Raw genomic sequence first — 21,857 nt, 5'->3', positions numbered from 1 at the left:
AGTGGCGGATTCCGTCCCTTAAGTTCTCTTCCGACTATGCTGGCAAACTCAGCAAGTGCAAGTGCAGATATCCTAAGGTTCCCCCTGTCCTTAGGCTAGTTTCCAACATGAACACCCTTCTCAGGACAGGAGAACATAGCCTCAAGCTCACGTTACTAGCTTCCTAGTATATCCTCAATACTTCGCCGCACCTTAACATTCCTCTAAGTAGACGGACACCTTCCACAATAAGCCTCGCATACTTCGCATGTAACCGGACGTTTGTGTACACAAATATTTCGAAACTGATCTTTCTTACAAGTAACTATCCACGTTCATCTTAAGTGTAAGTGTTCGTAAAGCTACATGGGTTAGATAAACAAAGACCGTAGACTCCAGTTCCAGTAGGGCTTCGCCTGATATATACTCTGCTAGCCCCTGTGGTCTCAGATACAGCAGAGATCTAACCCTTAACAGGGCCTTAATCTGCAATGAGAGAAATAGAGACGTACATTTACATTAACCGATCCGAGATTTCGCTGACCACCGTCGTCCCCAACTACGACTCGGACTACGCTGGATCATCATCTTAGCGCTTTGGAGAATACATCGAATCGCTAACCTAACATAGGTCGTAGGTACGGGAAGATCTCGAACCATGGAAGCCCCCGCAATGGCACCACGGCCTTCATATATTTATCCTCTACGCAGGTAGATGGCACATACGCAGAGGTAGTAGGCACGATACTGAAAACCATACACATACTCATACGGAAGAAAAAGCTTCCAGCGCTACACCAACTTTTTTAGTTTAATAAAAAAAAGTGTGCCCTAAAAAGAGAAATAACAAGAAGGGAAGCAAAAAGAAATATAAGAAGCCTATCAAGAATTAGCCCGGGCTGTCTGACGGTTCATAGAGAAAAAAGCGTACGGCAGGTTTACCTTGCCGACGACCCTAAGCCATCGCCGTGCCACACAGTACATCTATCGAGACGCCCGCTTACCTACTCTAGTCGTCGTTGTCATTTCAGCTCCGTGCGGGTCTCGATCGAGTTGTTTGGCAATTGATGATGTGCGACATGTGGAAGCCGGGTGTGCAGTTGCAGAGGTATGGCAGATATTCAACTTCTATATATCGGAAATGCATTCAGCCCATCATCTCGTGCAAGGTCTACACATATCATCAAACCATAATCCATGCAATCAATCATACACTACGCACACCATACCACGCCACGCAAGCCAGCTCAACCAGACGGACACCACCTCCGACGTCTATTCTATTTTCCCCCAAACACTCAATCCACACTCAAAAAATATCCTCCAGCCCCTGCTCCTCCCACCTTGCCCTCCTCTCACTAACCTCATTCCGAATCCGCCAATACTCGTGGTTGAAAACCCAGTACTCCTCCCCAGTGATCTCACATCTCCCCTTGCTAAACCACCTTGGCACAAACTCCTCCCCCCTCGCTTCCCTCTCCCTTCTAGTCTTCCTCTGCTTCTCCTCCACCCGATTCTTCTCTGTCGCCGCGAAATCGTACCGCCCATCCTCCATCGCCCGCTGATCGGGCCGCAACCGAGTATCCGTGGGCGCGATATGCGGCCGCAGCGCATCCGGAAGTGCGTTGAGCGTCACGACAAACGGCGTGAGATTGAACGGGATGCCCGTCGGTCGCTCATGGCATTGCCAGACGAGGAACGCCTTGTTCTCCTCGTTGTGCTTGTGCTTGTTGGACCCGCCCTTTTCGATTTCCGCGTCCTCGAACCCAGGCGTCAGGCGGGCGTAAATCTTGTCGTTCCACCGACCGCCGACGCTCCATCGCACGCGGCCCTCGGCATCGAGCACCTTACCTACGACCTGGTATGCGGAGCTTGCTTTCCAGCCGCGAGGCTTGAAGTCGAGTTGGCAGACTTCGCCCGTGGTCCAGTTCTTGATTTCCATGAGACCGTAGTTGTCGACGGTGGGGTTACCGGTAATGATGCCGATGACGGAGGAGGTGACCTTTTTCCAGGTATAGAGTTCTTCTTTGCCGCCTTCGGACGTGGGACGCAGGCGAAGGAACCAGGTGCCGAGGGGATTGATGTCAAAGGACTTGCCGTAAAACTTGGACTTCACTGCAGATTCACCCTGGACCGTGTTAGTGTCGACTGACATCCAAGTAACATGCATGACTTACATAGTAATCCCAGTTCTTCGACTCGGCGTAGGCGGCCCCAATCGGCGGATGATGGCTGACTTGCTCGATGAAGAAGCGGTAGCCCTTGTCCGGTCGTGCGTACTCGTACGTCTCACCGAGCAGGGGGTTGAAGGGCTTCGCTACACGGCCGATCGTAGAGGCATACTCGGAGGCGGCAAATGCGGCGACATAGAGTAGGCGCTCGGTCGAATCCACACGTTCGGCGGCAGTGTCGAGGAGTTCGGCGTACTCCATGTCTTCTGCAACACGCTGCAACAGCGAAGTTGGCTCGTTGAAGGAGACAGGGAGCGTCATCTTGGTCATGTCTTTGCCGATCATGGATTTCAGAATGCCCTAAGACTGATTAGCCCCTTCACTCAAGGAGACAGGCCTTACTCACCCATAGAGAAATCTTAGGCCGGTTATCCGCGTCCATGGCCAATCTCTTCCTTGGGCCATCCTCGTAGCCTTTGAAACCCGTCTTGATTACTTCGAACCTATTTTTGAAGAGATCTCCTGTAGGTTTGGAGGCGTGCACCTCCGGCATCTGAGCAACCTCGACCTCGCCAGCTCCAACGGCGTCGAAGAACTCCTCTTCCTCCTCGGACTCGGACTCTGAGATTTCGGCAACGATGTCTGCAAAGGTGGCTTTTCTTCTCAAAGCTCGCGAAGAACGGCGAGATTCAACCTTACCAGGAATTATCTCTGACATCGCCTCCTCTGCATCGGTGAACTCCTCATCTTCCTCCAGGACTTTCCCTCCTTCCTCCTTGTACTCATCAAGGGCTTCCCGCAATGCCCTCTTTGTTTTTCTCCGCTTAAGCTCGGATTCCCCGAGGCGGTTCTCCAGCTCTTCATGCTCCCTTGCCACTTTCGCCATACTCTCCTCCCACATGCGGCGGACATTGGCTTCTCTTTCTAACCGGTACTGCCAGTATGCGTCTCGATCTCGTGATATCCTCAGAAGATCCCCAATGAGGCCTTTGAGATTTCCAACCGCTGCCTCATATGATGCCAGAGCCTGTACCATCAGCGAATCAGAGATTTGCAACGTCGGATTCTTCCCCTTCTCTGCCTGCAGCGCCGCTGTCACCTGGGCCAACAGATCCAATTGAACCTTGGCCGACTGAGCAGTGATGTTGAAGGCATCCTTGCTCTGGGGCCGCAGTTCGTGGCTGCTGGCGTCATCACCATCCTCCTCATCGTCGTCCAAGTCGCCTTCTATTGTAGTCGTCCCGAACTGACTGACTATCCTTCCGAGTTCGTTGCCAGCTACGCTGTTCTCGTATGCACTTTCAGGCTCTCCGTTGATGCTGGCCGCAGGGCGTGACGCCGCGTCCTGACTTGTCAGAGGGACTCCCAGTGACGTGGATGGGACAAGATCCTTCCCACCCCGCAACCTGGTACTGGCATGGCTGAGCGAGTCGTTGTCTTTGGAAAGGCGGGACTTGTCCAGCTGCTCAATTCTCGCTTGCTTCAATAACTCTTGGTCGCGGGACCGCTGCTTCTCCTCTTCTCTGGCTTCGTCCTTTGCCCACTGAATGGCGTTGTTCAGAGCCCAGAACCAGCGCTTGGCCTCGACTTGATGATTCGCCTTCAAGTGGTATTTGACGGAAGATTTCCCTTGGATCTCGAAACGCAGCTTATCCTGGGGGTCCATGAAGAGCTTCGCGATCTTCATATTGATGGCACCACGGCACGCAGAGCCAGTATCGTCTGGATGACTTAGCGGGATACAGCAGGTGAATAAGTTTGCATTTACCTTGATGCTTGTAATAGCTCAGGACGCCATCCTCAAGCACAAACCATCTCAGTTTGTAGCCACTTGTGTAGTTCGTCCACTTCTTCAGGTAGCCCTTCATCTCTCTTGACTCCTTTGCGCCTATGCTGTTCTCCCCTGTGGCCGACTGGCTACCCGCACCCGCTAGGATAGTCTTCTCTTGGATTCCTCTCTGTGCCGCAGCCGCAGCTGGCGATCGCTTCAGTATCGCGCGAGTGCGGTCATCCTTGGTGTAGTCTTGCGGCAGCTTTCCCTTTCGATCTCGCCGGAAAGGGTCCGCACCATTGAGAAGCAACAGCTGGGCCAACTTGACATCCCTGCGCTTGGCCGCCTCGTGCAAAAGTGTTCCTCCGGCATCGACCACCGCAGGATCGGTTGGCAGGTCTCCGCCGTTGACGTCCAGTGAACTCTTAACTCTCGGGTCTTGCAGGAGCTTCTCAATCCCTTCCAAGTCCTGCGTGGCCACGAGGTGCTGTATCTTCTTCACATTGGATTCAATGAATATAGACCGCGCGAGCTGCAACTGTTGGAAGATCTCTGGCGTTCGAGCGAGATCGAGCGGCGTCTGACCGTTGTAGTTGGTGATGGAATCGTTCACATTCGGTTGATCGAGCAGCATGCGCACTACCTGCACACGACCGAGTGTCGCAGCCAGATGCAGAGGGGTGTTCCCGTCGCGATCACGGCCATTTACGTCAACGACCGAGTCCGGCCCTGGAGTTGCACTCGAGAGCACAAATTCAATGACGGGCAGCTCTGCGCATTGTATGGCCAGATGCAATATTGAAGTACCCTCCGAACGTCCAGGCAATGACAAGGAGGAACCCTCTCGCTCCTCATTTTGGGGCACCTGCTGCTCCCTTATTGCCTTGGAGATAGCCGCTGTATCGCCATTGCGCAAGGCTTCAAAGACTCGGAACAGCTTGACGGATTGCTCTACAGACGCAGCTCGTGGCAGCGGCGAGGTAGGGGTGGGACCCTGCGCTGGTGACGCCGGAGGAAGGCCATCTTGTGGTGCGGTGTTCGTCATAGTCGTGGTGAGGTGAGGCCGGTGGTGCCTCGAAGCGGAGCGGTGGTGTTTGGAGGCAGAGGATCCCGTGTGGGACTTGACGGAAGTTGCGGAGGAGGCGGGCGCTACGGGCTCGGAGCTATTGACGTCGGTTACGTCAGTCTTGGAGGAGACGCGGTTGATGAGGCTTTTGACTGTAGACGATTTGGAACGCTTGTGTCTGTCGTTTGCTATCAGTCGCTGCTGAGCGTCACGTACCCAACCATGGCATGAGCTTGCGGACTACGCTGATGCTTCAACCGTCCTGAGCGTCGGAGCACTCACCCTTCCATTGTGTTCGTGCTTGGGCAGGGCGCCAATCACGGTGTGCGTGCAAAAAAGCCCAGGGAGGTTAAATGCTGGGAAGAGAAAACGTTGCACGTTGTTCAAGGAGTGAAGGGTTCCACGCGACAGAACAAACGGAGTAGGCCGAGGGTGTCCTGGGCGGCGCCGAGTTTGACGAATTTCCCATGAGAACTGACGAGTGAGGAGTGACGGTTGCGGTGACGGCGGGGCTTTCTAGTTGAGAGATGCGTTCAGGGGTCCAAAAGCTCGACCTGACCCAGCCAATCAGAGACGAGTGATGTTGCTGGTGTATACAAGTGGCACCCAAATCTCATCCAGCCCCCCAAAAAGGGGAGAAGGTGTAAAATATGTACTTATACCAAGTTATGTTGCATGCAGTGCACGCAGCTCAACGGTACGCTGTAGATTTAACTGCTGACGCCGCGTCAGATGGCACCTGGGCAGCTACTCCAACTATCTTGGCCCAGCCTGCTTCTATGCTTACAGTATGGGTTATCCATGTCCCTTTTTGTGCAAGAGCCACTAAGAAGCGCCTCCTCTAAGAGTTCCAACGTCTTTGCCAGCTCATGACGAGTCACCGCCTACAAGCAATATCACGCCGCCCAACTGTCTGCGCAAGTCCTCCTTTTCCACGTCGTGCGTGTCCTCGACTTCTCCCCAGTGCTGCGTCTGCCACGTAACCTCGGCGCTGGAAGCCTCTGCCGCCTCCTCGATGCCGAAACGGGCTCCCTCGGAGGGCTCGCGTGCTGTCGCAAAAGCCTCGCCCCACTCGTGGATGAGACGGACACCGATACAGAGACTCTTGGAACCGAGAACAGCTCGTTCCAAACCGGCGAGCTCAAAGGCAGGAATACCGGTAAGCCAGCCGCGCACCACGTTTCTCGTCATCTCCGGCTGGGGTATGGGGAGGATACTATCCGGCTCCAGAATGGGAACAATCTCTACACCGGGCCAGACCTTGGACGTCAGGTAGGCGATGATGGGAGTGGCGAGCTTCATCTGCAGGTTCCGTAACGAGGCGCTGTCGCCTGCGGCGTCGTGTATGTTCTTCTCCGGGGCCCAGCAGAGCAGCGTGTCGGTGGCCAGGTAGCGCATGAGCATGTTGATGATGTCGTCCCGGATCTTTGTGTTTCCTTCAGCGTCGGCCTTTGCGATATCAATGGCGCGTGCGGCGAGAGAGGTCATGGGGATGTATTCTGACTTGAGCGCCTGCTGTGCACTCACTAGCAGGTCCCATTCGAGGGCAATGGCTGTGGCCAGCTGGCTCTTGGATCGAGGGATCGTGAGGATCTGCTTCGAGGGAGTGCGGACGGGGCGCTTGTCGAGAAAGATCTGTAGGCCGTCTCCAACGTTGTCAGCACAGCGTCTTCCCTTGGACGATGGGGACTCACCATCCGACTCGTGCACCGACACATCGCGCCAGAAGCGCTTCTGCAGGGCAGTCTTGGGCCGCGCTGGCGACGCCCTCAGCTCCCGTGCCTGCTGCAATAGCTCCGCCTGTCTCCTCTTCCGCGCGACTCGCTCAAAGGCCTCTGATGTGGGAGCTTTGGGCGGCGGGCCTGGTACGGCGGGGGTTCCAAGCGGTTGCGCACATCGTGAGGAAGAAGTGTGAAGACATTGGTAGAGCGGGCGGGGGGCTTTCCGGGCCACTGGGAGCCTCAATGTCGCGAGCCTAGGTCGAAGAAACTCCATACTCTGAGAGAGACACGGAATCCGGGGCAGTAGCGTACCGTGGGGAAAGAACTGCCGACCGTTCGCGATGCTCCGAGAGATTCTTGACGATATGATGCACGGACCTGGCGTTGAATTCCATCCCATCTCGGTTCAGCTGCCGGCGCCAGGGAGGCCCCGGTCCATGGGGAAAACTTGGGGAATATCTTGGCAACTTAACGGCTTACTCATCATTCGACGCCCCACGCCCTGCCGCTCCGCACTCGTTCCGCGGCTCATCAAGCTTCAACGCCGTCGACGCCTGTTGGGTAGCTGGATGCAGATGCCGCCCTAGGTAGGATGCTGCTGTGGCTGCTGCTCAACCGTCAGAATATAGTTTGACATACTCTTGGAGATCCCGTGACGTCCCAGAGGTTGCCTTCTATCGTCGTGATGCCAACCTCGAGCCCTCCTCCTCACCACCGCCGCTCTCCAATTTTCCTCTGCAGCCCCGCCCCTCGCGCAACCTTCCAGGAGCGCCGCAATTGATCGTCTACCGTCGCTTTCCACCACGCCAGATGCTGCTGTCACGACAAGTCTCTGACAGCACATCTCCCTCGCCCTTTCATGCAAACCACTGCCGCACCCAAGCCGTCCGCGAATGCTACTGCTCCGCTCCAAAAGCCCATTCGCTTCGTAACCAATTCCGACGGCCCCTATGCGAAGCGAAGGAGAATCAACTCGGCCTGCTTGACCTGCCGGAGGAAGAAGACACGCTGCTCGGGTTCGCCCCATCCCCCATCCCCGGGCCATGTGCACCGCTTTTTACTAACTTCGTGCAGGCGAGCGTCCAGTCTGTGGGACATGCAAACAGAATAAACACGAGTGCGCGGGATACGGCGCCGACGCCGATGCTACGACCAGCAACGACACCACCAACAAGGATGCAAAGGACACGAAAAAGCAAGGGCTGCGCCAACGTAAACCTTCGGCAGACACATCTCTTCCTAGCAATGGCCGTCCGAAGCAGGAAGAGCCCCTTCCATCGCCAGTGCCGTCCCGTCAACCGCTTCGTCATGCGGCCCTTCACGCGTCGCCGGATCAAGACTCGTCCAGCACAGCGAAGGTGCCCAGCGCCACAAGTAAGGATTCAACACCGCCGGCAATCGATTGCGCTTATACGTACCAGATGATGCGTCCTTGTCCCTGAGCACTCGCAACCGGATGCCCTTCTTTCGGTATTTTGGGCCCACCGCCATCATGCCGGGCTTCAAGCAAATGGTGGTCAAGGTGCGCGGCAAGGCGCACTCGACGAGCCATACTTCTTCAGATGGTATGTCTGTCACGTATCCAGAAGAGGAGAAAAGTGGCCCACTGACTCTGAATCAGCTCTCGAGTCCTCGCCAGGTCACGCTGCATCCGCTGCATCACCCACTACCCCTGGCTTTCGCACGCCCGTCGAACTCCCAGTCTACGACACTTCCACCACAGCTCCACCCCCCTTGATTACACATCTCTGCAAGCTCTTCATGGTCCACTTTGGCTGCACCTTTCCGTTCCTGCAGCCCGAGCGTTTTCTGCGTGACCTCGAGGAGAAGCAGGTGGACGCTATCCTCGTGGATGCTGTTTGCGCACTAGCCGCACGCTTCTCCACGCACCCGCTGTTGACTGGCTCGGCAGAAGCGAAGAAGGACGGAGAGAGCTCGAGGATACAACCTCACGAGTATGGCCAGGCCTTTGCTCAAAGGGCCAAGTCAGCCATTCCAGATGCTTTCCACTGCCCCAGCGTGGCCGTTGTGCAGGCTGCGCTTCTGCTCGCGTATGACGAGTTTGGTGCCAACCGGGATAGTGGACTATGGATGTATTTGGGCATTGCCATTCGAATGGCCCAGGATCTGGGTATGCAGACGCTCGAAGGGCTCAAGTACGAGGGACGCGGCGGGCCCACCCCCGAATCCGTGAAGACGGATCCTAACGCAGGGTTGAACAACGGTTCGCCCACCTCCGGGCCGCCACGAAGGACTGCTAGCACGTCTGAAGAAGCAGAACAACGAGCAGTCGAACGAGAAAGATTGGATACTTTCTGGTCAATATTTTTCTTGGACCGTGTCATCTCTTCGGGAACCGGACGGCCCGTGACCCTCCGCGACAGGGACATTGAGATCTCTTTTCCTTCGTTGGACGAGGTCGACCCGACCTCTGGTTGGCCACTACCTTTCCCTGCACTAATTCGAATCATACACTTATATGGCCGAGTTACGGATCTGCTAAATCGCATCAAAGAAAAGGCACACATAACGGAAGCGCTTCGCAAGCAGCTGGACACTCTGGAATTCCATCTAACAGAAATCTATCAGGGGCTCTCACCTAAGCTTCACTTCAACGCAGTCAACTTCCAACACTATGTCAAGATCAGACAAGGCACCAATTTTCTCCTCCTGCATTGTTGGTTTCACACCCTCATTGTGCTTCTACACCAGCCGACGTTGCTCAAGACTTTCGAAGGCAGTGCACATCACCTTTCGAATAATAGTCGAGAGCTTTCAATGTCCTCGGCAAAGACGGTGGCCGATATCTTGGCTTTCACAGATCTCATCGATGCAAAAACTGGTGTGGGTAATCCTTTCACGAGGTACGTTCGATTCGAACTATTATAAGTTGGAGGTGCTCACGACATCTAGCCAACCCATCTACATCGTAGCATGTGCTTTCCTCAAAGAAACTGCCCTGCACACCACATCCTCGCAGCCACATTCACGTCCTTCATCGCCTGGCTCGGCCCAGGATGACCACCCTGTGAACGCCAACCAACCTTCAATCGATCACCTAGACTTCGATAACCCACCCCGGCCCCCCAACGCCATTCGAGCGGGCTGTGCAAATGATCATGATCAGAAGCAGGCGCACAAACACACCTTGCTCGCTTCGGCCGCAAACCAGAACTATCAGCGATGCTACAGAGCTCTGAAGTCACTAGAGACATATTGGGCCGGAGTCAAGTATATCCTCACAGTCTTGGACCAGAAAGCCAAGGGCGTGGGCGATCCGCTTTTGTACACTGCCGAAGAGGTGGAGAATGCTCTAGAGCAGCCGAGACCGGAACCTTCTTTCACGAGCCCCGGCTGGCGGCGAAAGCTCAGCTGGGGCGCCTATCTGACTTCTGAGGGCATGGGTGCTGAGAACGCGGCGAAGGTCACCGCCGCTATTCGTGCGCGTACGCCCACAATTGCTGGAACACCACTGCCTACGACAGGTCAAGGTATTCGTGCTGCGCTCTATCACGAGTATCCGCTAACGTTGTCCCCAGCTATCGGATGGTCACTAACCGGCACGATGAACTCTCCATCGACCAATGTCGCCGTTATGTATCCCCCAGAAGCCAGCAATCATCGCGATAAGCCGGCCAAACATATGCTCCAACCGTCCATCGCCTCTGTCCTATCTGACTCTCCTACCAATCCGCCTCAGTTCAGGGCGGAGATTCTCACGCAGAGGCGCGCATCCGCTCCGGTTCCTCCTCCGCAGCTCATCGACTCTGCAGCCATGCCACCCCCACCGGAATCTCAGATTCATCCTCTTGCCGCGGACCCTTCGCTCATCTCGGACGCCGACCTCCTCCTCAACCTCCATTCGCCCCTGAACAATGCAAACTCCTCCCACATGCTGCATCCGACACCAAGAAATCCGCCACTGTCACTACCTCCTTCCACCTTCCCGAACACCCCCAGCTCCTTAGCAATTGCACCTCCTCACACCATCCCTCCTTCTCTGGAACTGTCGCCGTCCTCCCTCTTCGGCGCCTACCCAACCGCCTCGGGCTCGGAAGCCTTCGGCGATATGGTGATTGACTCGCAAGACGTCGACATGTCCGCTCTAGGTGCGGACATGATGCCGTGGGACTTGGAATACCTACCGCACGATTTTATATTTTATGGCGAGGGCTCGTTTGGGGCAGTGGAAGAGGAACCCCGTGATGGTAGCGCGGATGGAGATACGGGGCCCGGGGCGGAACAAGGGTGATGCAGAAGATGCGTGGACATGATGCGTCTTTGTACAGGAGATTAAGGTGATTGGTGAGGTTCTGGTCTGGTTTTTGTTTTACCGTGATATCCCTTTGTGCAGTTTTGGGTTGAAAATTCCAATGGGCTTACAGTACAGCGTTGTCAAGGACCAGGAATGGACGTGTTGTAATACATTATACGCACGATCTACCTTTTTACGAGTTTCGTTCGAACGGAGATGCATTCGAAGATAGGATGCTAACCCATTGCTATCCTGGCGCTTGCGTTCTCATTCAGCTGCACGCACAGTTATCATTTACAAGAAAGAGGAGGGTACAGTTCCTTGGGTCAGAGACGTCCCCTGACATACTCGAAATGAGATACCGCCATCATCAGTGAACATGTCTCAGTTGCCCATATTAATAACAAGCACAGCTATGTCCCTCTCGCTCGTATCAGACATGCATATATCAAAACACAAGCCCCCAAGTCCTTCACCTGTAAGCCAGATTCCAAAAGCGTTCCTCGTGCTCCAAGCCCATCTCCTCACCAAACCAAACACACCTCTCCACCTGTACTTACCACTTCGCAAACCCCCCATCCCTCCTCCTCACGCAACCCTCACCCAAACAACCCCACCAACCCCTTGACCACCCACACCCCAACCCACAACACCAGCACCATCTCCAACGCCGGATGCAGCACCGCGGCCCCGCCATGCATCAAGCGCGCTCCCTGCAGCCAGCGCGCCAGCAACATGGCCTTGTTGGTGTCGTCGCGGAGGTGCTGGGTTTGTTGCTGGAGCTGAGCGAGGCGGGTCTGGAGGTGGGCGATTTGGGCTTTTAGGGCGGCGAGTTCGGTGTCGGAGATGGAGCTGCTGTGCATATGGGGTATGGGTATGGGTGTGGTGGAAGGGTGAGAGGGAGTGGTAGGAACGGGAATGCAGGGGTGGAAGGGGTGGGAGTGGCCTGGTCCTGTAGTCGCCATCATGCCTGTTCCTGTGTCCGTTCCTGCCGGTGCAGATGGGAAAGATGAGGCTTGAGCACATGCCTGCGCATTTCCGGCTGCAGGATTCCGAAGACACGACCCTTGACCTACCATATCCCTCATCCTCTTCAGTACCTGGTCCTTCTCTTCTTCCTGCGGGGACGCTAGACAGAGCGCGGAGAGCTGGGCTTCGATCTCGTTGACACACGTCGTCAATGAGGCTTTCAGTTTCGAAGTCTCGGAGCTACGAGCCTGCGAGGTGTTTGAGGAGGACGATAGGTCCAAGTTGGCGAGGTGGGAAGAGAGGTCTTGGATGCGGTCGTTTAGGTGGGTGAGGGAGAGGTTTGAGAGGGAGGAGGAGAGGGATGTCATGGGGTCGGCGGATGGGGGATTGGGTGGCGTTGTCGGACCTGGGATTTGCTTGGGAGGGGTCTTGAGTTGGGGAGGGGGCTTGATGGGACGAGCGGTTGGCGGTTGTGAAATGCCAAAGTTGCCTTTGGGGTACGGTAGGGGGAGGCGTTGGGTGGTGTGAGGAAGGGGATTTCGTGCGAACTGGCAGCTATTCCGACGGGGATTGGGAGAGACTTGTCTCGGGTTGGTCGCGTGTATAGTCGGTGGAGGAGATGTTGCAGTTGCTAATTTTAGCGGTTGTGTTGTTCGTCTTGGAAAACACTTCCCTCGTTCTTCAAATCCTGGGACAATGTTTGTGGGATCGCCCTTGCCCTGCCGGACTCTGACGCGTGAATCCAAGAGCTTGAGCTGGGACGAGGGCCTCCGCAAGTAAAGGGAGATGGAATCCTTGCGGCTCCCTGTGGTTGTAGGTGCGATGGGGGGTAAACTGGGAGAGTGTACTTAGGGTCATTTGCGAGCGCGCCTCCTGCATTGTGCATTGTAAATTTAGCATAGGCTGTGAGAAGTCCAAGAGGTGCTATGAAGGCGTCGATGAAAGTGCAATAGAACTCGTGATGGTAAGAAAGTGCTTGCATTGTGTAGGTACAAAGTATACCTTTGAGAGAGGTAGGTAGGGAGGATCAAGATGGGGTCTTGTCACTTAATTGAACAATACCAGGACAACTTTGTCGGATTCGCTTTTTGCTAACGACTTCACGGTAGCAAATACAAGAAGCCTAATATCAAAGATGAGTACAATAGCATTGAGAGCATAGTATCGACAACTAATATACACCCAATCCGATATAACCCCCTTTCATTCAGTGAAGTCGCAGGGCTACCTCGACCTGATGTACAATCCGTAGATTTTGAGTATACATGTGAGGAAGCTCAGAGTCACTACAGTACACTCAAACGCCCCGAGACATCTCGACATCTATTCGACATTCGATTCTATCAATTCCTTCACATATGGTTGATCTTGCCCTATACCTGTGTGAAGACTTCTCTGAACATCTTCCCTTGAATTCTTTATTCCTCCACTCACTCCCTCTCAATCTCATTTAATATTCGTAATCGTCTTGGTCGTGGTCCTGGAGATAGAGCATAAGTTCGAGTCGCCTTATTGGCTAGGTTGTATTACGTAAGTCGCACAGGGGCCTGAGCGGTGAAAGTTAGGGTACGCAAACAACTCGACAGATAGGTCAGGTTATTGGCAGTATCACTCAAGGCGTTTTCCCAGGTCTACACCCTAGTGGGACCTTCACGTGGGAAACTTTAAGTTACACTTTGCTTCCGTCTGCTGTTAGATTGCAACTGGTGTATCTCCACATCCCGTCTACAAGAGACCTGCGACTCACGGAAACAGATGCCTGCAATTTTAGTGCGGTGGTTATGCATACCCATCTAAGACCAGGCGCAAAATATATTTACATCGTTGCCTTTACGCCTAGGTTCAAGAAGCCATCTGTTTCTGCAAAACCTAACAGTGCCCCAGGGTAGTGCATCATGGTTTGTTTCTAACCAAAGCAGTTACAGTGCCGCCGCGGCTGTGGCTTTGCGTAACTTTCCTTTTCCACCTTAAGGCGCCAAGGAAATGGCTCGTGGCTTCCCCTCACGGAGTATAAAAAGGCCATTGCTAGGCTGTTAGCACAAGCTTCCTAAATAGCCATACTGCTAAGATGCAGTCCATTAACCCCCCAAAAGGGAATTATTCTTCGTTTCAATGTCAAATATGAGCTTCAGGAAGCAGCTATTAATGAAAGCTTTTTCGCATTATTCGGGCCTCAGCCCGTTGATGATTACTACTCCCATCTGATTCCGCCCAACGAATCTTCCAAGATGCATATCGTCCTCGACCTTCACTGTAAAAGCAAACCGGTTGTCGACACACATGCAATACCATACGAGGTCTTTAAGGTCAAAAAGAACGGTGGATTGTATCTGTCCCAGTCCCTGAGAAGAGTGTGCTTGTCGCTAACAAGTCAGTCACTTCAAGCGGCTCAACAGCTCTGCGGGCGAGGTTGCTCGCTCGCGCTGTGACGCGCTCAGATGGGGCACTGACCGACGTTGTCCCGGGAGTTTTGACGGCATCCGAGAAAACATACCCTCGTAGAGTTGATAAGCTCGCATCACACCTGACAGGCAAATGTCTCTGTATGGCATCTGTTTTATTTCTTCCTATATTTACCTCTGGATGTTACAGCATCAGTCCATTTCCAGGCTATACGCTTACTGATGCCTCCCCCGGCAAATCCGTGACAAGGTTCAGAGCGGCGGACCATGAAACCGGAAGTAGAGAGCCTGGTACGAACAAACACAAGGAAACCCTCCATTCCCGTCGCCATCGCGTTTACAGTCATAGTTTATCCATAAGACACCATGAAAACCCATGTCTCTCATTGAGGTAACGAAGAAGTCCGAGTCCACACAAATACGCGAGAACATCGTCGCTACTTAGGAGACCAAGGAAGCGAGAAGAGCAATCCTCGGAAAGGTCCAACCTGGCTTCGATGAAGGAACTTGCAATAGACCTTTCTACACTGGCCCCCTTTATTCTCGTGACGGCAAGGCCTACGGCAGGCGGGCGGTCCGCGCTCTACAACCGTAGAGGGAGCAGCACCATAAGTTACACGACGCTCAAGAGGGAGGAATGACACACGAGACTCGAGAGACACATTGGAGAAGCGAGTGTGGACAGGTGCAGCGCCGCTCGCTCGTTTAGGCCGACCGGGACCACCTTTGCCGACACGGCCTGACTTGACGCGGTCAGAAGTAGTAGCCCCACGGCGCTTGCCTTTACGGCTATCATTGCCTCGGTTTTTGTACCGGCCGTGTCCAGCACCACTTGGCCTCTTTGAGCGGCGGCCTTGGGGAAGGGATGTCGGAACTGGAGCAGGGATGGAGACGTCAGTGCAGGTGGAAACCCTGGAAGCAGCTGTGGAATTGACTGCCGGAAGTGTGATGCCTTCGCCTACTAGGGTCAGTGAGAAGTCGTTGACGGTGTCTTGCGAGGGCATACTGGTGACTGTGTTGAGGGTGTTGGGGAGTTTTTTGCCAACGGTGGCCACTTGCATCGGGTTTACGATATTGGACTGGGCCTGCGTTGTATCGTCCGCTGTCTTCTGGCGTCCCAGCTCGTGAGTCCCGTTTTGCATCTTTTGTCGCTCCTTGTCGAAGAGCCTCCATATGAGTTCCTCCTCTGTCATGGCGGCAAGCTCAGCCTCCGTCAGTCCGGCCAGTTCATCCTCCATACCCTCTGCTCCATCCGCATCCTGCACAGTAGAACGAGGTTCATCTCGCTTAAGAGGAGAGGAAGGGTAGGTGTCGAAGTAATATGATCCATGGAATTGCTCCTGCGCTTCGCCGGAGTGATTTCGGAAGTTTTCCTCGGCCTCTTCGTCTACTTCTTCATCGTCACTCGGCGAACTGTAGCCCATGTCGGCACCCTCCATCTCCAGGTCATCGTCGGAGTAACCACGGTAGGCGTAAGACATCGTGAAGTTTGGAAGCGGAGCGGCTACGCTGTCGAACGTTTCAGGAAGTGGTGGATTGCGGCAGTACAACTTCTGGCTGCTTGTGCGTCAGGAGTTGTAAGGTAGAAAGGTCAGACAGAGCAAGGGCACAGATAAAGTCGACCAGAAGATGTGCGCCGAGACTGTCGCCTGTTACAGACTAACCAATGAAATTAACCCAGGAGATTTCGTCCGTATGTGCTTTGACAATATATGGCGTAGTGAAAGTTTAGAGGGACTTTCACCTCGTCTGAGACCGCGGAAGAGACAGTGAAAGGTTGTGCCTCACACTGTGATCTAATAACAATATACCCCGCAACTATGCACGATTAGGGCGTTCCTAAAGGTAAAAAGAAGGAGCCTAAACAAACCCTAATGGCTGAAGGCGAGGCCAGTGGGTGCAGCAAGCGAAAGCTAGGCTCAAACCTATCTCTTACTGACCACCTGGTCGTTTCGTACGGTCAGGCCCTTGCACAATGCTGAGACATTGGAAAGGTGGAATGGTGTACCTTCATTTGCTCTACTTCTTATTAGCACTTAATGCAGGTTTACGAGTCTTAATCGAGCAGGAAAACGGTGAATGTCATACAGATTCCTGCTCTGACATCTTCATGAACTTCACCGTGTTTGTGCCCTCTCCAATTCTGTCTACTTGTTTTGAATATTCTTTCGCCGGACCTAATGTGACCTTAGCTGTGACTCGAATGACACTTGACAACCTTTCATCATTCACTCTCCTTGTACATAAATACTCACTGGCAGCCGCGTACCGACTCCGGTACACTTCTCAGACACGCTCGCCAACCACCAATTCATATACTGAATATACCACAAGGATTCTGAGACAGTCGGACTTCGCGACCTACACATCAACCCTCCTCTTTCCCGTTATCGATAACTCAACATCGACCCAATACCTGCTCAAAATGGGCAGATCTGCATGGTATTGTTGCGTCTGTGGGGTCACTAATGTGGGATTGCGCAGGAAGTGTTGGCTATGTGCACACCGACTATGTTGGCGATGTGGTTACCCGGGTCTTTCAGTCGACTGTACGGTTTCCGGAAGCACCAAGCCGGCGCTTCAGTAAGTCAATAACTGCGACTAGTAAACTAATTCCTAACAGTGGCTAATAGAAACCGCTCTACTAACCAATAAACTGCTGCTGTCATGGAGTCGTTTCGGCCTCCCATAGCAGAAACTGGAGACGTGTTAGTCGTCGGACAGTGAATTCCCAGTCACGTCCTGTCCGTATCCCAGCGAGACGTCACATACCGTAAAACTGGGAGCACGATCTATACGATCATGTTGACAGCTAATCTTTCGTTCTGTAACTGACCAGTCTTAATTCTTAATCAGAACTTTGCGTTTGCTCCCGCTCGGCCTAAATACCAAGATACACCCCCAACCTTCCATACGTATTAGAAGCTCATAGCAACCAAGGAAACAACCTTGATATATCCAATGCTAAGGACCCATATATGCCCCACTCTCTGAATATTACTCCCATCCTCTCTCCTATTCGAAGATGACGACGGTGTCCGACAACGCCACCGACTTGCATCAGCCGTCTGGTAACCTCTAGCGGGTAGGCAACTGTCTGTGATATTTTGTCCTTGGGATTCCTCCCGATGTGCGCTCAGTCCAGGCAAGTGCTGCCGCTCACTGGTCCGGTTCTTGAAATGTGGAAGCGCCATGTACCCTCATATCGAAGGTAAACAGAACAAGTGGCCTATGGTTCTCATACCATAGAAATGACACGCCGATAGACGGAAGCATGGCCAGCACTAGTAATGTCGTCCAAAAGCCTCTATGATGTAAATTTGTAGACATTTTGTGTAGATGTACAGTTGAAGTCGCCGCAATAGCGTCTGATAGAACCTCGTGAGCAATCCGGGCATTAAAATAAAATAGGTTATAAATTCTAGTCGATAACACTGCCTTGTGTGCAACTCCCCATGATATAGCTGCTGGACGTGATGATGATGTGAATGACCTGATTATGTAAGCGGTACCAAGCCGCAACCTCACCTCTCAAACATGCCCAGGCGCCAGGCTACGAACGGCACATCAACACCAGACAAAGCTACCGCGCGGTAATGGCAGCAAACGCGTTCCTCCACGCTTCAAAACTCACGATAACTACTCCATTCTTTGAGATATCTTCAGTAAACACTCGTTTATCCCCAGATCAACTTTGACCTGTGGGACACGAACACCCGGTAGCCGTAGTCGCGAAGCTTCACCTCCACAGCTCCTCCACGCTTCCACGTTGGCCCACACATACCTACCTGTCCGCACGCACGCACACACCCAACACGGACTCCCGTACCCACGGCTCATCAGACGTTGCCATCTGTTAGCGGTGCGACATGTCGACTGCAGCCGTTGCCCGGCCCTCGCAGGCCCTCCGCCAACGATCGCAACGGCCCAGCCTGGCGCGCACGAATCTGCCCAAGACAAACACCGTAGAGGACGCGGCTTCGAGAGGAGGGGAGGTCCGCTTTGTATGGACGCAAGATGATATCCTCGCCAAATTCAAGGGACGGAACCCCTCACTACGCGTCCATTTGTACGCAACCCATTTCCGCCTCAACGACTCTCAAGAGTCGCTATCATATGGTTCTCCTATGTCGCAGCTGCTTCAGCATATTCGACTTAAGACGGTGCCACATAACATGCTTGAAGAGCTGTATATGTTCGACATCCCGTTCTACGATGGTATAGTTGTCCACGCCATGAGAGACTCTCAGTCACTTATACTGTACGCAGGTTGCATGATTGTTGAGTTGTACGACTACAATTCCAATAGCGATGACGGCAAGAAAGCGTCAGGTAACTCCAGCGAAGCGAATAAGAAACCCTTCTCTATCCACAATTACAACAACTTTATCACGCCGTCTCCATCTGTGCCCTATCCGCAGAAACCCTCGGCCAAAGCCGACCAAAATGATAAAGGCTCGGACAATGCAAATGACAGAGCCGCCGACAAGGAAAGCATGGGCGCCCCAGGACAGCGAACCTCACAAAAGCTGCCGCCCAGACCCACGGTCACAACTGTGGTCCTTTTCCCCACCCCTTCCACAACTTTAACAGACATGCAACTACTGGCTACCACGCCAGCAGCTGATCTCCAAGCCTTTCGCAGGAACCAGGCTGCTGGAAGGGCGACAGGTCACCCGCCCACTCCGCTTACCGCGGTGCCCCCTACTCCGACTTTGCAACACGGCCGCAGCCCAAAGAGGCCTAAGATGATGGTCGACGAGAGCAACGCCTACGACTTCGAAGCGGCAGTCTACCTTGAGCAACCCATCAAACTTCACCTTGAACCGACCAGGAATTTGATGGAGTCCGTTGCCCTCATGGACGCCGTAACGCATCCCAACAACAAGAATCCGGCGCCAGCACGTGAAACTAGGAAACGTACCGTGGCCGAGCTGGCCGCCGATGAGGCAGAAGCGGCTGATATCCAACGCTTTATGCTCGCTGGAGACGAATTCCAGGTGACCAAGATTGCTGCTGCGGCAGGTGGAGAGGATAGCGCGGCCGCCATCCGAGATCCAAACTATCAGAACTTTTCTCGCTTCAAGACGATCGAAAACATCAAAGCAATCCACGAGGAACAGTCGAGGCGCAAGAGGGAAGAAGAAGCCATCCAAGCTCAAGCAAAGAGGCAATTGCAAGAGCAGGAAGCGAGGAAGCGGAAGATGGAGTTGGAGCGACAAGCCGAGGCGAACGCAGCTAAGCGGAACGAACTGCTTAGGCAACAACAACAGCAGCAGTCGATCCATCAAGATCAGGCGATGAGAGCAGCAAGCCATGCTCAGCAGATGACAGGAGCCGGTGCAGTCCAACAGGCCCCTCAACAAGCGGCCACCCAACCTCAATTCTCCTCTCCTGTCGTGCGACAGCAGACCCCAATGGCCGCGGCAGCCTCGCCGCATATCGGAGCCCACGTCTCCCATGCCATGGGCGGCACCCAGATGATGGCAACGTCATCAAGCCACGGTGCGGCCGGAAGTCCTGCTCGCCCACCCTCGGTGGTGTCGCATCATCCTGCTGCTATGGCTCGGAGCGTGAGTCAGCAGCAAAACCAGCCCATGAGCCGTACGGGCACCCCTCAGATGGTTCAAGGAACGCCCATTATGAATTCGGCTGGCCTCGCTCGCAACATGGCTGCAACTCCTCAACCACGGGTCAACCAAGGAAGTCCGACTGGAGTTATGCCGGGGCAGACGCCCGTGATGATGCAGACGCCGCAGCTCAGCGCTGGTCAGGGAATGACGCCGGAGCAGATGCAGCAGTACCAGGCAGCACAGTTACAGCAACAGCGCCTGCGTATGATGCAGCAGCGGGGGGTACAAATAGCGCCAGGCCAGAGCGTGTCTCCCCAGCAGTTTGCAATGATGAAAGCAGCGAGCCACATCCAGCAGCACGGTGTTCCTCAAGGGCAAGATCCAACACAGTACAAGCAAATGCTTGCTACGCAGTACTTCAAACAAATACAGCAACAACAAGCACAGAATGCGCAGCAAATGCACTTGAATGGTCAGGCTGCAAGTATGGGTGGCCAACAGGTCGGAATGAACATGGGCCAAGCCGGGATGAACCCGAATGTGGTCAACCAGCAGGCGCAGCTCAATCTTGTCAATCAACAACTCCAATCGTTGAGGCAGCAACTCAGCCAACGCAAACAATCGCTCCTCAACAACTTCGGAAGCCCGCAAGCCATCCCAGTGCAAATGAATCAGCAGCTGGCTCACATGGAGAACATGGTGCGACTCAAGGAAAACGAGCTTCGCCTCCTCATGAGCGGTGCTGGCCAGAACCCAGCTCAAATACAGCAGATCCAGGCGATGCAACAACGTGCTCAGCAAGCGAGACAACAACAGATGATGATGATGCAACAGCAGCAGCAGCAGCAGCAGCAGCAACAGCGCGCGGGCCTGAATATCAATGCAAACCAGATGCCGCAGAACATGATGAACAACATGGGTATGATGAACAATATGGCAGCGATGAACATGCAGAACATGCAGAACCTGCAGGGCATGCCGCAGAGCATGCAGGGGATGCAGGGCATGCAGGGCATGCAAGGAATGCAGGCGATGGGCGGAATGAATATGCAGAATATGGGGATGAATATGGCGCAGATGCCTCAGATGCAGCAGCAACAGATGCACATGTTGATGATGCGGCAGCAACAGCAGATGAGGAATCAACAGCAGCAGCAACAGCAGCAGCAACAACAGCAACAGCGGCCGCAAGGCGATGCCAGTGGTATCGAATGGTCAGGCGTGAACTAGGAGACACGCCATTCACAGTTCTACGGGCGTTGGAAACATTTGGTCGGCTGGGATTGTCTTAGATGATACCCCGGGATCTAGCATCTAAAGGAGTTCGGCATGTCTATATTTATGGAATGTGACGGATACGGCGCCTGGGTTACATTAACGGTCATATGGATTGATTGGGTCTGGAAAAGTTTTCTTCCGCATTGTTGATACAATGGTGCATGGCTTATGAGTTTGCTATTTAGATGGACGGTTGAGACAATGTGAAATGTAAACTGCTTCCGGCTGGCCGCATGCTGATTTCACTCTCGCTTCCCCTGACGCTTTTGGATTATTTTATTTGACATCGTAATCTGCGTCCTCACAATGCGAGTCTATCGTGCAATGGTGATGTCCGCTGCATGGGTTATAGTGCCAGTATACTTCCGTTAACTGGCCTCATACCCGTGTCTTCTTCGAAGCGTGAACTCCTAGTATCCATCAACTTGGCACACCTCGAAACCTGGAAATGGTCCACTCCAATCGTGATCCGGCACTGGGTGCCGGAAATCCCATACAGGACACCCCTCAAGCGAGAGCAAGGAATTTGAGGCATTACCCGACATGACGACTGACCCTGTGGATCGGGAGAGGCCTGAGGATCCGCAGCGTGTTGCTCGCCTTTGAGCAGAGCATCAGGGCGGTGAGCCTATTATGCTGCGGGCTCTGCATAATGATGAGTATGAGGTGACT

At 53.8% G+C, this 21,857-nt stretch overlaps 8 protein-coding genes across 8 annotated transcripts; 4 read left to right on the top strand and 4 right to left on the bottom strand.

Annotated features, from left to right (window-relative positions):
- Positions 1-1,080: 1,080 nt before the first annotated feature.
- On the bottom strand, positions 1,081-5,525 carry EI97DRAFT_432850 (oxysterol binding protein 1). The gene is made up of 5 exons (XM_033798256.1): positions 5,270-5,525; positions 3,919-5,165; positions 2,557-3,872; positions 2,157-2,510; positions 1,081-2,107 (listed from the first exon to the last, which is right to left on the bottom strand). Exons 1-5 carry the CDS (start codon positions 5,275-5,277, stop codon positions 1,289-1,291), a joined length of 3,744 nt encoding a protein of 1,247 aa, XP_033654795.1. The 5' UTR covers positions 5,278-5,525; the 3' UTR covers positions 1,081-1,288.
- A 156-nt stretch (positions 5,526-5,681) lies between these two features.
- EI97DRAFT_500844 (F1-ATP synthase assembly protein) lies at positions 5,682-7,098 on the bottom strand. Its single transcript, XM_033802678.1, has 2 exons — positions 6,682-7,098; positions 5,682-6,633 (listed from the first exon to the last, which is right to left on the bottom strand). The coding sequence occupies exons 1-2, from the start codon at positions 6,980-6,982 to the stop codon at positions 5,855-5,857; spliced, it is 1,080 nt and encodes a 359-aa protein (XP_033654794.1). The 5' UTR covers positions 6,983-7,098; the 3' UTR covers positions 5,682-5,854.
- A 159-nt stretch (positions 7,099-7,257) lies between these two features.
- EI97DRAFT_417424 (uncharacterized protein) lies at positions 7,258-11,337 on the top strand. Its single transcript, XM_033796922.1, has 6 exons — positions 7,258-7,724; positions 7,783-8,082; positions 8,130-8,273; positions 8,330-9,572; positions 9,622-10,199; positions 10,248-11,337. The coding sequence occupies exons 1-6, from the start codon at positions 7,568-7,570 to the stop codon at positions 10,958-10,960; spliced, it is 3,135 nt and encodes a 1,044-aa protein (XP_033654793.1). The 5' UTR covers positions 7,258-7,567; the 3' UTR covers positions 10,961-11,337.
- Positions 11,338-11,562: 225 nt separating this feature from the next.
- EI97DRAFT_441988 (uncharacterized protein) lies at positions 11,563-12,811 on the bottom strand (the record flags this gene model as incomplete). Its single annotated transcript, XM_033799732.1, has 2 exons — positions 11,563-12,620; positions 12,667-12,811. 2 exons carry the CDS (start codon positions 12,809-12,811, stop codon positions 11,563-11,565), a joined length of 1,203 nt encoding a protein of 400 aa, XP_033654792.1.
- Positions 12,812-14,004: 1,193 nt separating this feature from the next.
- Positions 14,005-14,361, top strand: EI97DRAFT_375903 (uncharacterized protein; the record flags this gene model as incomplete). The annotated part of the gene is made up of 1 exon (XM_033795534.1): positions 14,005-14,361. A coding segment is annotated over one exon (357 nt), but the record flags the coding sequence as incomplete, so codon positions are not given.
- Positions 14,362-14,479: 118 nt separating this feature from the next.
- Positions 14,480-16,086, bottom strand: EI97DRAFT_432847 (uncharacterized protein). Its single transcript, XM_033798255.1, has 2 exons — positions 15,999-16,086; positions 14,480-15,891 (listed from the first exon to the last, which is right to left on the bottom strand). The coding sequence occupies exon 2, from the start codon at positions 15,813-15,815 to the stop codon at positions 14,772-14,774; it is 1,044 nt and encodes a 347-aa protein (XP_033654790.1). The 5' UTR covers positions 15,816-15,891; positions 15,999-16,086; the 3' UTR covers positions 14,480-14,771.
- On the top strand, positions 15,999-17,131 carry EI97DRAFT_432846 (uncharacterized protein). The gene is made up of 3 exons (XM_033798254.1): positions 15,999-16,353; positions 16,423-17,032; positions 17,107-17,131. The coding sequence occupies exons 1-2, from the start codon at positions 16,310-16,312 to the stop codon at positions 16,919-16,921; spliced, it is 543 nt and encodes a 180-aa protein (XP_033654789.1). The 5' UTR covers positions 15,999-16,309; the 3' UTR covers positions 16,922-17,032; positions 17,107-17,131.
- A 768-nt stretch (positions 17,132-17,899) lies between these two features.
- On the top strand, positions 17,900-21,404 carry EI97DRAFT_500841 (uncharacterized protein). The gene is made up of 2 exons (XM_033802677.1): positions 17,900-18,552; positions 18,604-21,404. The coding sequence occupies exons 1-2, from the start codon at positions 18,204-18,206 to the stop codon at positions 21,135-21,137; spliced, it is 2,883 nt and encodes a 960-aa protein (XP_033654788.1). The 5' UTR covers positions 17,900-18,203; the 3' UTR covers positions 21,138-21,404.
- The last annotated feature ends 453 nt before the right edge of the window (positions 21,405-21,857 follow it).

This window comes from Westerdykella ornata (assembly GCF_010094085.1).
Source record: "Westerdykella ornata strain CBS 379.55 unplaced genomic scaffold EI97scaffold_8, whole genome shotgun sequence".
NCBI classification, from domain to species: Eukaryota; Fungi; Ascomycota; class Dothideomycetes; order Pleosporales; family Sporormiaceae; genus Westerdykella; species Westerdykella ornata.
The sequence above is the reverse complement of the archived record's forward strand: the minus strand, read 5'-3'. Positions and strand labels throughout refer to the sequence as shown.

Excerpts from the sequence above, each read along its gene's own strand:
- EI97DRAFT_432850 (XM_033798256.1), bottom strand. Across the intron at positions 3,873-3,918 it reads GAGCTATTACAAGCATCAAG|ACGATACTGGCTCTGCGTGC; the intron begins GTAAATGCAAAC and ends TAAGTCATCCAG. Across the intron at positions 2,108-2,156 it reads CGAAGAACTGGGATTACTAT|GGTGAATCTGCAGTGAAGTC; the intron begins GTAAGTCATGCA and ends AACACGGTCCAG.
- EI97DRAFT_500844 (XM_033802678.1), bottom strand. The coding sequence starts at position 6,982 with ATGGAGTTTCTTCGACCTAGGCTCGCGACATTGAGGCTCCCAGTGGCC. Across the intron at positions 6,634-6,681 it reads GTCGGTGCACGAGTCGGATG|ACGGCCTACAGATCTTTCTC; the intron begins GTGAGTCCCCAT and ends ACAACGTTGGAG.
- EI97DRAFT_417424 (XM_033796922.1), top strand. The coding sequence starts at position 7,568 with ATGCAAACCACTGCCGCACCCAAGCCGTCCGCGAATGCTACTGCTCCG. Across the intron at positions 8,083-8,129 it reads GAAGGTGCCCAGCGCCACAA|ATGATGCGTCCTTGTCCCTG; the intron begins GTAAGGATTCAA and ends TATACGTACCAG. Across the intron at positions 10,200-10,247 it reads ACTGCCTACGACAGGTCAAG|CTATCGGATGGTCACTAACC; the intron begins GTATTCGTGCTG and ends CGTTGTCCCCAG.
- EI97DRAFT_432847 (XM_033798255.1), bottom strand. The coding sequence starts at position 15,815 with ATGTCTTACGCCTACCGTGGTTACTCCGACGATGACCTGGAGATGGAG.
- EI97DRAFT_432846 (XM_033798254.1), top strand. The coding sequence starts at position 16,310 with ATGCTGAGACATTGGAAAGGTGGAATGGTGTACCTTCATTTGCT. Across the intron at positions 16,354-16,422 it reads ATGGTGTACCTTCATTTGCT|AGATTCCTGCTCTGACATCT; the intron begins CTACTTCTTATT and ends TGAATGTCATAC.
- EI97DRAFT_500841 (XM_033802677.1), top strand. The coding sequence starts at position 18,204 with ATGTCGACTGCAGCCGTTGCCCGGCCCTCGCAGGCCCTCCGCCAACGA. Across the intron at positions 18,553-18,603 it reads CGACATCCCGTTCTACGATG|GTTGCATGATTGTTGAGTTG; the intron begins GTATAGTTGTCC and ends TACTGTACGCAG.